The sequence below is a fragment of the Mus caroli genome, chromosome 2 (genome assembly GCF_900094665.2).
Source record: "Mus caroli chromosome 2, CAROLI_EIJ_v1.1, whole genome shotgun sequence".
Lineage (NCBI taxonomy): Eukaryota > Metazoa > Chordata > Mammalia > Rodentia > Muridae > Mus > Mus caroli.
This window is the reverse complement of record NC_034571.1, coordinates 112,130,451-112,144,856: the sequence shown is the minus strand read 5'-3', so window position 1 is coordinate 112,144,856 and position 14,406 is coordinate 112,130,451. Positions and strand designations below refer to the sequence as shown.

At 51.0% G+C, this 14,406-nt stretch overlaps 1 protein-coding gene and 1 long non-coding RNA gene across 2 annotated transcripts in view; one reads left to right on the top strand and one right to left on the bottom strand.

The window, feature by feature from the left end:
- Positions 1-1,501, top strand: part of LOC110290447 — a 2,199-nt gene extending 698 nt beyond the window's left edge. Inside the window, exons 2-3 of the long non-coding RNA XR_002377439.2 lie at positions 652-814; positions 1,275-1,501. This is a non-coding gene — a long non-coding RNA (uncharacterized LOC110290447). The remainder of the gene's footprint in view (positions 1-651; positions 815-1,274) is intronic.
- A 10,384-nt stretch (positions 1,502-11,885) lies between these two features.
- Vps18 (VPS18 core subunit of CORVET and HOPS complexes) overlaps positions 11,886-14,406 on the bottom strand; it is a 9,963-nt gene continuing 7,442 nt past the window's right edge. Inside the window, exon 5 of the mRNA XM_021155587.1 lies at positions 11,886-13,370. Within this exon, the coding sequence (XP_021011246.1) occupies positions 12,645-13,370 (726 nt within the window). The 3' untranslated portion in view covers positions 11,886-12,644. The remainder of the gene's footprint in view (positions 13,371-14,406) is intronic.

Here is a 14,406-nt window from a genome sequence, read left to right as displayed (position 1 = left end):
TCATAGAACTCACTCTGTAGACCAGGCTGGCCTTGAACTCAGAGATCCGCCTGCCTCTGCCTCCCAAGTGCTGGGATTAAAGGCGTGCGCCACTACTGCCCAGCTTCTTATACCTTTGAGGCACTGTTTCATGTATTCCTGGCTGGACTTCAACTTATTTTGTAGCCAAGAAAGACTATGAATTTCTGATCCAGTTTACTGAGTGCTAGGGACTTAACCCAGGGCTCTATGTATACTAGGCTAGCCCTTCACCAACTGAACTACCACATCCCCAAAGCAATAAACTCCCAGTTGCAGACTGGGGTAGTCAGTGCTAGGGTAAGGCTGCCTAGGTCTTTGGGGTGGAGAACCTACAGTACTCCAGCAATAGGGTTTGCTTATGATGATTAAGTCCCCTTCAATTTAATGACAACTGACAGCCAGGGGGATGGCTCAGGGGTAAAGGGGAAACTCACATGGAGAGAGAGGTCCTTTGCCCTCCACAGGTGTCCCACAGCGTGTGCATTTGTACGTGTGCACATACACAAAATACAGAAATAAATGTAATGGAAAATGTCAACACACAGAAGGACTTCAGGTGTGGCTTTCTAGATCACTGTCTGCAATACAAGAAGATGACTGGTCCACTCGTGCCTTGTAATCTCCTTCAAGGTGCTGTGTGCAGAAGAGGATATCTGTTACCTTGGAGCTGGAGGTAGAGTTGTAAGTCACCATGTGAATGCAGGCAATGGAATCCGGTTCCTCTGGAAGAACAGCAAGTGGCCTTAGCCACCAGGCCATCTCTCCAACCTCTTGAATTCTAGTAACATTTAACGTAAGTCTTTCTTTCCTTCTCTCTGTTTTATTTGTGGTACTTTATCACATATGCTAAAGTAGATCCATAGCCCTCTCTTTTAAAAAAAAAATTTATTTTACTTTTGAGCCAGTGTTTCGTATAACACAAACTATCTTTGGACTTGTTTTGGAGCCAAGGATGACCTTGAATTCTATTTTTTTTAAAGATTTATTTATAATTATACATAAGTATGCTGTAGCTGACTTCAGATGCACCAAAAGATGGTCTCAGATCTCACTGTGGGTGGTTGTGAGCCACCATGTGTTGCTGGGATTTGAATTCAGGACCTTTGAAAGAGCAGTCAGTGCTCTTACCTGCTGAGCCATCTCGCCAGCCCCGACCTTGAATTCTTGATGTTCCTGCCTCTACTGCCCAGGTTACAGGTGTGTATCACCATGCACAAACTTAGCTCTTTTATAAATTTTCATTTTTATTTCAGACAAGTTTTTACACAGCCCAGGCGGCTGCCTTTGAACTCTCTGTGCAGCTGAAGATGGTCTTCAGGTTCTGATCCTCGGGATTCCTCCTCTTGAATGCTACAGGCACAAAGAAGGCACCATACCCATTGTTTGGCCTTTGTGCTTATAAATATTCATATAGGTTGAAGATGTAGTTGTGGTAGAATGCTTGCCTAACATGCTTGGAGCCCTAGGTTCCACCCACAGAACCACAAAAATAAATAAATAAGTAAATAAATAAAGCTAAAAGTAAATACGAGGTACTGTTTTCACAGGTGTGGTAGTGTACACTTCAAGAAAAGAATCAGTATTGGTTTAGGACCCCTGAGACCAAGTTCTCAACACAAAAGAAATTTATTTGCCCCAGAGGGACAGAAGGCAGAGAATAAGAGACAAAGACAGGAGGTAAAGGATGAGGGAGAAGAGGAAGGGAACAAGGGAGAGGGAGGAGAGATATTTGTCCCAGAGGGACTCTGGATAGAGACAGATATGGCACATCGGAAAAAATGGCAGTTTATATATAAAGGTAAAGGGGGAACCCCATATTAGGACGAGGTGTTTAATTTTAATTTGGCATATTAATATTAATTATGTGAGCAAAAGGGGGCTTTTAATTGTTAGACTTCAATACTTTGATAGCTGGACCTTGGTAGTTAGCTTAAGGATGAGGAAGTAGCCAAATAAGGGACCAGAATTTGGTGGGTAGCTTTAGGAATGGAATCTAATGGTTTTTAAAAGCAAGGAAGAGGGAGTAAGGGAAAAGGGCAAGGCCTGCCAGAGCCATGTTTGCAATGCTCTGGCTGGCTAGAATCCCTTTACCCCATCAGTCAAAGAGGCTGAAGTGACAAATATCCTCAGGTCCAGGAGTTCAAGGTGAATCTGGGCAACATAATGATATCCTGTCTCAACAGCAATAACAAAACCACACAGTAACTGGAAGCTGGGAAGATAGCTCAGTGGGTAAGAGTACTTTTGTAACAGTCCCTTTTGAGATTGAAACATTACATCCTATAGCAATCTCATTAAGAAGGAAGCAACTCAAAATAGCTTCAGGAAATCCCTGAAACGAACCAGATTCACTAGAACCCAGCCCAGTCACGCCCAGCTGCAAGGAAGACTCTCAGACAAATCAACCTGCAAAAGCAAACAAAAAACACTCTTGAAACTCCCCACAAACACAACAAAACCAACAACAACAATACAACACTCTTTGAGACCAGGCCAGCTGCCTAGAAGAAGGTTAGATCAACTGAGCCACTAAGAAACGACACTGTGACCTGTGTGACTTGTGTGCTCCAGGTCCCAAGTTTTTATGAGCTGTCACCTATGCTGGGGTGAACTTTGATGATGCAGCTGTCTTTGAGTCATTTCTGTTCCTATAAATTACCCTTCATGAATATTCCTGTAAGCGACTCCAATAGAGCTCTTTGGTGTACCAAGTTGGACTTTGGTGTTATCTGTACTTTGGTCTGTCATGGGTTCCCTATCTGATGTGTATGTTGCATCTTCCCAGGGGAAGTTTTACCACACAATAGCACTTGATGTGTAAGAATGAGGGCCTGAGTTCAGATTCCTAGCAGAGAGAGAGAGAAAGAGAAAGAAAAATTCAGATTCATCGAGAGTCCCTGTCACATACACCACATACAACATATATGTACATCATATACACAGGTGTGTGCATGCACTCACATATAGTAATCAAAAGATGAAAAATTAAAAATCTTTGCTGGTTCTAGTGGTACAAGCCTGTAATCATGGGGGTGGGGGAGGTCTGAAGCAGCAGGACAGGAAGTTAATGCCAGTCTTGGAAATTTAGTGTCTCTCTCTCTCTTCATGTATTTGTGCATGTACACAGAGAGGGAGGGTAGGGGGAGAGAGAGAGAGAGAGAGGATAGAGAGAAATGAGAGCTAGGAATGATTCAAACTCCAGTACTGAAGGGAGGGGAAAGAGGAAAGAGGAAGATGAGGGGTGTTTGGGGCTGGGGAGATGGCTCTGATGCTAGGCACTTTGTGTCCTTACAGATTGCCTAGGTTGGGTTCCCAGTGCCCGCCCATACGGAAGCTCAGAACTGTCTGTAATTCCACATCCAGGGGATCCAATAGTCTTACTTCCTTGGACACCACAGGCACACATATGGCACACAAACACATAGGCAAAGACTCATACACATAAAATAAAAATAAGTCTTTAAACATAAACTTATAGTTTGAAACAACAGCCTACAAGGTTGATGCCATTTCTGTCCCATCAGACTGGCTACAAGGAAGAGGGGCTGCCGTGCTAGGGTGCTGCACCTCACTGGTTCCCTGGGCCTACCTTCTCCCTGCCTCCCTCAGGCCACAGTACCGTGTAAAGTACAGCTTGTCGATGCTGGGGTCCCTAAGGCTGCCCTGTATTCTGTGTGTCATCACTAGGAGAAAAGTCCCTGGCGGGAGGCGGCCCTCTGCTCGGAGGCCATTTCCCTAAGTGGCCAAGGTAAGAAGTGGGGGATTTCCAGTCCAGTCTGTGCAGCTGACTTTAGTTCTGGGGGCTCCTCTTTTTTTCTCAAGTAGTCTAGGCTGGTGTGAGGGCAGAAACTCCAGTTGGGCAGAGTTTTCGGCAAGAGGGTTGTGGGAGCGGCACAGTCAGCTAGACCCACAACTCTCCAGCCCCCAAGTCTTCCTCTGAAGGGAACCCCAGGGTTGTATGCGGGAACCACCGGGACCCAATCCTGGAAGACCCCCAAACAAGATGTCCGGGAGCGGGGTGGGTCTGAAAATCCAGAGCGGCACTTACTCATGGGTCTGTGGGGAGTGAGTCAAATCAATGAATGCCCCTGCCTAACCCCAGCTTCTGCCACAGGACTGCTGGGTGGGTCTGGTGGTTAGATGGGCAAATCTAAATTTCAGGCCAGGAGTCTCCTAAGTAGCCAGCACTTTCAAGGCTGCAGGAGCATCGAGCCCATTTGAAGTTGGGAGTCAGCAGCCTCACATTCCAGGCCATCATGCCCTGAATACTTAACTTGCAGAAGGGGGACACTTACTTACCCTAACAGGACTACTTTGTACTACCATATTGTACTCACCGGACTAAGAGGGTGGGTCCAACCTTAGAGAGAAAGGAGTGAAGCCCTAGACTAAATGGCACACATGTGTTCCATCACCAACGTCAGCATGCTCTGGGCTAGATATGGGCTCGGGAAACAGCTAGACCATTTGGGTCTCCCATGTTGACTTCTTCCCTTCACACCCAGCGTTGTAGTGTGTGAGTGAGTGTGCATGCTCGCTGTGGACACGTGTCTAGTCTCTCTCTCTCTCTCTTTGTCGTGTGTGTGTGTGTGTGTGTGTGTGTGTGTGTGTATAAAGTCTTGTGTAATTGAGGCATGCCAAGTCAAAGAATAGCCAGGACTTGTGCAAGGGCCCTGTGCAGAAGAGAAAAGGAGCAGTCAGATAACAAATGCAGCCAGTGTCTTAGTGTGACCCAAACCCCGAGCCAGCACTGCAGGCGTAAACACCAATCTGCCCATGTGCCAACCATTCCCCCTCAAGGAAGGTATTATTATCTGCAGTTTACAAATCAATAAACAGAATTTGCACCCAGGTCAACCTAAGGCCAAGCCAGAGCCTTCCCACCAGGCTCTAGTGGAGCGCTCCTCTTTAATTACACTGCATCTGTTTCTTGTCTCTGAGGCCTGAGCTGACAGGCTCCCCCCCAGTCCTTTTGCCCTCCCTGCTAGTTGAGGTGGCCTGTTCAAGGCCTATGGCTCTTGGGGACACAGAACATAAGACCTTCATCCATCAAGCCAGGCCCTGGTTCAGAGAGGGTCTGGCTGGTCCTGGGCGGATCAGCTGGGGTTGAGCTGGGCCAGCTGTTTACAGTAAACAGAAAGCTCTGGAGGAAGGAAGGAGGGGAGGGGCTCCGGTCGTCATGGAGACTGGACAGACCAGCCAGGCCTCAGCTCTGATCCACAAGGGCTAGGGCTGCATCTTTGTGTCTCTAAAGCAAAGAGATGAGGGGTGGGATGGGGGGTGGGAGTTGAGGGTGGGGGCAGCCCAGGGAATATCTGGGTAGGACAGCCTAGCAGGAAAGTCTGGGAGGCACTGAGAATACACTACTTACTGTCTGTCAGGCTTTTGACATGTCACTAAGAATAACAATCACTTATTGGGCTTTTACAATATGCTTAGCTCTAGGCCCTTTCGGATATTTGTTCTTATTTAATCAAGTGGTGCATACAGTAACAGTCTCTGGTTTATATATAGATAAGAAAACCGAGGTTCAGAAAGTGGGGCTGGGGGTGTGGCTCAGTGGTATAGTGCCTACCTCACTTCATAAGTATAGAGACCTGGGTTCAGTCCCTGTGGTGGTGGCGGGTGGGGGTGGGGTGGAAGGCAGGACATTGTAAGTAAGTTAGCTCCCTTCAGAAACAGGATTAAGCAATTTAGTCATGTTCCAGGTCATGCCGCTTGTCACACTACTTGGGACACTTTGGCAAAAATAATCTATTTCCTTCATTTCTTTTGGGGGTACTGGGGACCGAACCCAGGGTCTCACACTACTCGTCTGTAGCCCGATTCCTGTTCCCCACCCCACCCCCCAGTTTTTAAAATCCTGAAAAAGGATCTCACTGAGATGTCATGATTGGTCCTGAATTTACTCCATGCCCAGGTGAGACATGAATTTGTGATTCAACTCTGCCTCAGCCTCCCCACCAGGTAAGCTCCAGAGTGTAATGAGATATTCTAGATGAAAATTCTCTCTACCCAGGCAGGTAAAGAGATGACCTAGGTAGGGAAACTTCGAGTCCCTGAATGAGTAGGGAAACTGAGTCCCCCCTAGGTGACAAGCGGACTTTCCCCACACTTCAGGCGTTAGTCAAAGAGATTACTGGGGACAGACCTCGTGTGTTCTAGCCCTAACCACTAGACCACACGGATTATCCACGGTTTAAGCTGGGAAGGTCCAAAGAGAAACTCCCTTTCTGAGTCCCAGCCTGGCCTGTAGGCTCTTCCTTATTGAATGTGCTGGCTCTATGGGGGCCTTGCTACGCCAGGGTGCTGGGGGATGCTGGGGGGTTTCTGCCCACACATATGGTTTCCAGATTCCAGGGGATGAAAAGGAGGCCCTGAGGCACGGAAACGGGGGGTGTGATGACAAATTTAGACTGATTGCTTTTAGGAAAAAGACAAGAAACCCTAAAAAATAAAAGCAAAAATTCCACTTGAAAACCGAAGGGAATTATTTGATTGTGAAACCGACCGCCAATGAGGCTCGGCACAGTTGAGCATGGAACAGCATCAAGGGGCTTTGACTGTTAAGAGGATACAGAAGGAAGGGGCTCTGTCTGCTGGTCCTGTCTTGTTCCTTGCTGCAGTTTGGAACAGGGATCACAGGTGGGCAGAAAACTTGAGAGAATGCCTGAGGTCAGGAGAACCCATGGCAAGTGAGTGAGAATCACACACCAAATGTCTATGCCAAAAAGACTCACTGGCTTGTGTGGTGAGTCTCCCCATTGAAGGTTCTAGTGAACTATAGAGAAAGGCCCAGGAAAAGAAGTAAGTTGGGGTCTGAGATAACTTGAGCTCCAGCCTTCAGAGGAAGGACCAAGGACACAAGGTAAAGGACATCTGTCTGGAATTCGGTCTGCAGACCCAAGAGTCAAAGATCAAAGAGGGATGAGGGGGACTTCCTGAAGCTCTCAGGGGAGTGTCCGCCAGTCAGACTGTTGTGCAAGCTCTGGGCTGGACCACAAGGACGGGCTGGCAGAGGGGCTGGGCCTGGTCAGTGGCTAGAGTGATGCTTGCCCAGCCCCGAGTCTGAAGAGCTGGAGTTATGCCCTGTGCTCTTCTTGGAAAGCAAGACCCTGTTGCCCTAGGGAGCATTCCTATGCCACCTCGGGGCTGCACTCTGCATGCCCGAGAGATTCCTCATTCTGGTCTTGGACTTCTCTTTCCTAGAGTCACTATTTTACGAGAAACCTGAAAGGCCTTCCCAAGCAAGCCTCTTTCACGATAAGAGGTTTGTGAAGCAAGAGTTGTTATGGGGAGGCCTGGAGAGATGGCTCAGCAATTAAGAGCACTGGCTGCTCTTCCAGAGGTCCTGAGTTCAATTCTCAGCAACTACATGATGGCTCACAACCATCTGTAATGAGATCCAATGTCCTCTTCGGGTGTCTGAAGACAGTTACAGTGTACTCACGTACATGAAAAAAAAAAAATCTTAAAATAAAAGTTGCTATGGGCCTTGAGAACCAGGCTCTGCTGCACTCAGTGAAGCTTTCTATTGGCTGTTGAAAGTCTGTTATAGTCTCCTCTTGCAGGAGAAAAAAACCTGTGTTCAGGGGTGTGGTTAGGCTGATAAGCCCAGGGGAATGTTTCTACCTATTCTTTCTGGATCACCTCCCTAGCCCTCAGCTCAAGCCTCCTTGGCTGCTGATGGAAGCAGCCAAGTATGAGGGTCAGTGGATAAAAGTGCTGGGTACCAAATCTGACAACCTGGGTTTGATCCCCCGGAACACATGGTGGAAAGAGAGAACAGAAACCCTTTGAGGGTGAGTTTCCACAACACTAGCTAAGGTTCCAGGGATCTGGCTGCTTCTGAGAGGCAGGAGCAGGATGAGTTCTGAGCTGGGGATATGATGAGAGACGTGGGTTAGACCTAGAGTTTTAACCCCTATGGAGAAGTGAGGGGGAAAACAGCCTACAATGTGAAATTGGCCCATGGTAGGGAGTTAGGAGCAAGAGGGAGATGCGGAGACAATGTGGCACCTGCTATGTGCCTGGGAAGCACATTTGGCCACAGCAGCCTGGGAACCAGGAACAGTACCCACTGTCCTGAGAGCCAAACCAGGACCTTTTCCCCTTTCCTGCCCTGGCTTGGTCTCAGTGGGCATCAGTTGCTGGCCACCAACCTGGGGTCGTTTAACATTCTGTGATTTCTGGGAATGGGTACTGGCTGCTTGCCTCAAGGCAAGCACTGAGGCAAGAACTGAGCAAAGGCTATGCTATTCAGGGAGAGGAAGCCATCAGCCGTGAGGCATCTCTTCCATCAAAGGCTGCCCCCTCCGTCAGTCAGTTTTCCCATTTGGAATCTGGGGCAGGAAAATGTTGCCCCTTTCCTGGCGGCTCACACCTCCTCCTCTCCACGCGCAGGTGTAGGAGGAAGCAGAGGGCAGAAGATGCCCACCATGCTCCAGAGCTACTCACTGGCATCCTCGTACCCCACCACCCCTCTAGGGCCTGCTTCCGAAGCCTGTTTATCCTCAACCTGCTGTGGGGACAGTCTTGCTCCCAATGAGAAAAGCTGCCAGCAGGGTCTTTTGTGGTTCTGCTCCCGTGTGGTACTGCCTAGGGGCCCCACCATGGGGGCAACAGATGGACCTATGGTCTCTACAGAACAATGGTGGGGGAGGGGCCTTGGCATCGCCTGCCCCAAACAGGAAGCTTTGACTGAGCTTCAAAGGACTGGCAGGGCCAAGGGGCTGAGTTGGTGGAGCCCTGTGCCAGGATTGGAGGCTGTACAATTGCTTGCTGCCCTCCAGCCTTGAGGTAACCAGCCCAGCAGCATGGGTAAGATACAGTGGCCAAGGCAGCCAGGGTTTGGGCAAAGGGTGGCTTGCACTGGCAGGACACCAGTCTCTGGCCTGACAACAGGTTGGAGGGCAGGGGCTTGGAGGCTGGGCTTTGCCCTAGTTCAGGTGCCCCTTACCAATAGATTTCAGGTTCTATACACAGCCACAGTGTTCCCCCCTCCAACAAACAACCATGAGGGGAGGGCTGGCACCGGGCCTGCTGCCCACTCCCTCCCTGCCTCCTGCTCCCAGCTGCTCTGCTCAGAGCCTTTTCCTCTCCACTTCCTGTTCACACAGGGGGGGGCAGGAAGTGGAGGGAGGAAGCTAGGGGGTGGTGTGGAGGGGGGGCCATTGAATAAAAGGAATTAACCGTTTCCCTCCTCTGACCTCTGGGAATTTCCGCCTGTGAAAGTGTCTCGAAGAATCAGTAGTGCTGGAGGAGAGGAGAGGTGTGCCCCCTCTTGCCCCCTCCCCCCACCCAGCGGTGGTGGGGCCAGATAAGTCCCTCTGGGCCCCTAATCTTTTGTTTCCCTGGCGCCAGAGGATGGGGGAGCAGCGCCAAGGGCAGCCAGGAGCTTGGTGGCTTCTGAGCCCCCTCCCAACCAACAGAGTTGGTGCCAGGCTCTGGCCTGAGACCTGAGCCTTAGAGAGGAGGGGCAGGAACCAGAGAATTGGTATCCACGGAGAAATGAGCTCACACCCAGGCTGAGCCCTGCTCCTTTAGTGTCTGGGCTGGTGCCCCTGGCCAGTGCACTTTGGGGACAGGAGGGCAGCTCGGGTGGGTGGGTGGGGGTGGCTCTAGGGCTCTGGCTGGGCACACCCTCCGTTGGCCACACCCCTTAGAAGCGCTGCTTGAGCGCAGTTCCGTGCGGACGCCAGTCCACAGCGCCCCCTAGTGCCTAAGGATAACTGACAACTGGTGAGGCGGCCCCTAGGGCCCTGTCAAGGGCGGGCCTCAGGAAGCACCTGCTCCCCAGGACCAGCGGCCGCCCTCGATCTCCCCCAGGTGGCTTCCTTGTTTACAGGCCTCCTGCCCTAGTCTCAGCGTCACTGCCTGTGGCCACTCCTCCTATTTCCAGTGACCTCCTATTTCCAGGCTCCAGAGGCAGCTCATTCATCTTGGCCCCTGCCTACACAACTGCTCCCTCCCGCTCCTTCTTTGGCCCCTCCCCAGGCTTAGGGCCAGAGCCCCAAGGGCCTTCTCTCTGCTCTCTATTCCAAGTCTTGCTTGGTTTCCAGGGATCTAAGAGCTGTGGCTTCCCGTTGCCTTGACTCACCGGAACCCCATTCTATCAGTGCCAGGGAAGGCTGGGGCCTTTTCCCAGGAAAGAGGAAGGAGCCTAGGACCAGATGGGCTGTTTAGTATAAGACAGAAGGGGCAGGGGCGTCCCAGGCCGCTTGAGCCAAACCCTCCGGGAGAAGGGAGCAATAGGGCAGTGTTTGTTTAACTAACATGTATTAGGCCCCATTATGTATGAAGACAGCAGTTCCAAGCTGTTTTATCTAAACCACAAGCAAGCAATCAGTTTGGTGGGAGACTAAGGCTTTTTACTCAATACCACGTTGACCACGGTGCTCCTGTTATCTAAGTGTGAAGGGGCCTGGAGCCACATGGAGAAGAAATTTCTCCCAAATCTTCCTTGAGAGAATAGGATTAGGATGCCCACTAGACAGAGGGTGCCTCCCCGCACCTGCTATCCTTGCATCTGGAAGACAGGATCTTTGTGAGTCATTGTGTAGTAGCTCAGCCCTCTGGGCTGGCAGAGACCATAGGAGACCTTACTGCTCTAGGGGGCCAGATACAGTTTAGAACCAGAGACAATTCTGACACAGGATTACATTGGAGGAGAAAAGGAACGTTTGTAAGCTAGGTCAGCTGGCCGCCTGTTTAGGGACAGGAACACTCATGTTCTTACATCCTGGGCCAGCTGATTAATTCATATCAATCCAGTCAGACAATGCACTGTGAACACCTGTCCAGAGGGCAAAGGCTGTCCCTGAAAGACCTAACTCCAGGATGTCCCAGGATGTAGCTTCTGGCCCCAACTAAGACTAAGAAAGTGTTGTCTCGGGGTGAGGGCAGGCAAAGTCACAGGGGCAAGGAGAAAACAGGTCAAGTGCCACAGAGCTCCACAGTGCCCACAGCAAAGCCAGGCCCAGCCTGGCAGGGGATCCAGTCTTTCGGAAGGGCAAGCAAAATCCAGAATGTGTAAGAGCCACTGGAGAGAAGGAGGGACTTACAGCTATAAATGAGTCAGGCCACACCTCCTCAAGGCTCAGGGAAGACTACAGAAGCGGCAGGAAGAGCAGAAGGAAAGGTGGTGGTTGGCAGGCGACATCCCAGGCACTGGAACCCAGTCTATTTCCACTGGCACGAAGGACTTATGCTCAGGTAGGGGTTGATGGGGAGGAAGAGGAATTTTCTCAATTCCTTAGTGGTGCACACACTGGTAAAGTGCCTGTTCCCCAGTAACGAGCCATAAGGCAACTCAGTGAGGCAGGCTCGACTACACCCACACATATGCACACGTATGCTCCCCTGAACACAATACAGACGTGACAGAGGACGTGAGGAAGACTAGCAAGGAAGAGGCAGAGGGGGAGGAGGAGAACTAGTGGGAGACAGGGAAAGTAGGTAAGCGTGACTCAAGGAACCCCTGTGTTATATGTAACATACGCTCATAAAAAAACACTTGGAGAAAGAATTAAGGGCTTAGAACCTGACCAGGCAACAGGCACTTCTAGAAAATTCTTGCAACCACTAGGAAGGAAATGGCCGAAGAAGCGTTAGCAAGACCTAGTTAGTGTTAGAGAATTTGTGCCCAGAGGTGCCCAAACTGGATGAATTCCGTGAACAGCAGCGCCACCTGCCAGCCAGAGGGGAGAATAGCTCCAGGATTTAGGAAGAGGGACTGTAATCTCTAAGCCTTTTAGTCAGAGAAGAGAAGGAAACAAGCAAAACCTGCCTCACCCCCAGTGAAGGACCTGCGCCAAGGCTTAAAGGCTTGCAGGACTCTGGACTTCTTCTTCTTCTTCTTTTTCTTTTTATTTTTTTTAATTTAATTTAAATGTTTTTTTGAGACAGGCAGGGTCATACTACGTAGCCTTTGCTGGCCTAGAACTTACTATGTAGACTAGGCTGGCCATGACCTGACCTGTTCTATTCCAAACCTTCTTGTGGCATTCCATCCTTTTTTAGGATCATATCCTGTTAACTTCATCATCAACACAAAGCCATCAAGTCCAGGGCCACCATTGTAGCGCAATTTAATACTCTCCCTATTTCCCCTTGTCCCAGGTGTGCCCTCAGCCTCAGGGCACCCGACACTGGAGCCCCAGGTCACATTAGCATCCCCACATGCCCACCCTTAGTACCACCCTCCCCACAAGTGCCTAGGGTCTGCCTGCTTGCTCCTAGGTCGCCTAGTTGAGGCAGAAGAGGGCGAGCTGGAGGTCCTCGAGGCTGTGGAAGGACGGAGGAAGGAAGGACAGCAGGCCACTCAGTCCAGGTGAACATGCTGACAAGAATAGAGGAACTGTTAGATGTAGTGGTTAAAAGGATCACAGCTGATCTCACCAGCTCAGGCTGCCTGAGACGGGCAATTCTAAGACAGGTCTGAAGCACAGCTGGCAGAACACAAAAGGTGTTCACCCCTGAAACCTCCCGGCTGAAGCTTGGCTGCAACCCCCTCACAATCGCAGACCCGGCAAGCTCAAGGACCGAACACCAACCAGGGCCTGGCCTTCGCAGGAGGGTCTGGCAGCTGGATCCATGTCTGTCCACCCACGAGGGGGCACTTCCTATAGCCAGCTGAGGTGCTCCTCCTCATAGCGCTGCGGATCAATGAAGGGCCGGTCAATAGAGCGAATCATCAGCTCCCCACAGTACACACACTCAGCAGCCACCAGCTCATCCAGGTCAGCCTTGAGCTGCTCCCGGCTGGGCCCCACCGCTGCAGTCCCAGCTTCGGCCTCCTTGGCTTTTACGGAGCCTTTGGTCGGAGGAGGCGCTGCCCCAAGCTTGCGCTGCAGTTCCTCAAGTCTGGCCTGCTTGTAGGCAGGGAGGCCGGGCCGCACAGCCTGTAGGAGACAGTCAGCGTGAAACATGTGGCCACAGAGAAACAGGTAAAAGGGTCGGTTGAGCAAAGGAAAGTCACAGGTGGAGCATTTGTCCTGGGGCTCCACGGTGCCATAGCGGCCTCGGAGCTCCTGCAAGTCTCGTCGGATGCGCTGGGCACTGGCCGTGGCTTCTTCCATCTCGCGCTGCAGCTCCTGGATGTGGTGGTTGTAGGCCTTAAGGGAACTACAGATTGCCTCCTTGAAGTGGTCGATGGTGACAAAGTCAGGGAAGAAGGGCAGCACGTCCTCGATCTTGAGCAAGGGGCAGCTGGCCAAGCAGGCCATGGCTGTCTGGACGTCCTCCTCCTCCTGCACCACGTGCCGGGCGATCTTGAGCCACAGTTTCTTGCGGAGTTCCTCATCCTCCTCCGGCAAGTCTGCGCACTGCTTGGCTAGGTCCACATCCACCTGTGGGAAACCACGGGTGTCAGGGTCAAGCCACGCTCCACCCGGCATCAGTCTACTGGAAAGACAGATGGCCACAGAAATCCAGGCCCAGGAGAGGGCCCAAGCAGGATTCTCTGCACCCCGGGTGGCAAGAGGCACAACAGGAACCTGCACTGTCTGCCCCAACACAGCCCCGAAGGCTATTTTGGTGGCAGGCAATTTTAGTGGATGTAAAAAGATCAGCTGGTAATGCTGAAAGCACAGTGGTGCACAGCCTGTAATCCCAGCACCCAGGAGGGGGAAGCAGGAATGCTGGCAAGTTCAAAGCCAGCCTGGGCTATGGCAGACCCTGTTTCAAGAAGACAAGTCACACAGGAACTATTTGAGCTCTTGGGGCAGTGTTTTAAATCTTGGGTTAAGGCTCAGCCTAGAGCCAGCCTGGGCTACACAGTGATTTCCAGATCAGTTTGGGGTCCATAACAGGTGAGACCCTGCTTTAAAACCCCAAACAGGGCTGGGAATGTGGCTCTGTGGTTAAGGGCACTTGTTGCTCGTCACCAGTTCTGGTCTTGCACAGACCTGTAACCCCAGACTGGGGACATAGGATCAGTGGGGCTTGAGGGCTACCAGTGAAGTCAATAACCCAGACCCTGCAGGTTATTCTGAGAGAGACCCTGCCTCAAAGGGATAAGGCATCGAGCGACGGCTGAGGACAACACCTGCCGCCCTCTGGCTTCCACCCACACTGTGCACAGACACATACCAACGAAGAAGCCAATACTCCTTCCCTGTGATCGTGATCTGAGAGCTAAAGCTTAGCACCTTCTCCCTCTGCTCATGTCTACACCAGTCACCATCCTCTGTGCTTATTTTATTTTACTTATTGGTACCTATGAAGGCCAGAAGAGGCCATCAGATCTTCTTGAACTAGTTTTGTGAACCACCACGTGAATGCTGGGAATTGAACCCAAGTCCTCTGCAAGAGTAGCAACTGGGCTGGTGAGATGGCTCATTGGGTAAGAGCACCTGACTGCTCTTTTGAAGGTCCAGAGTTCAA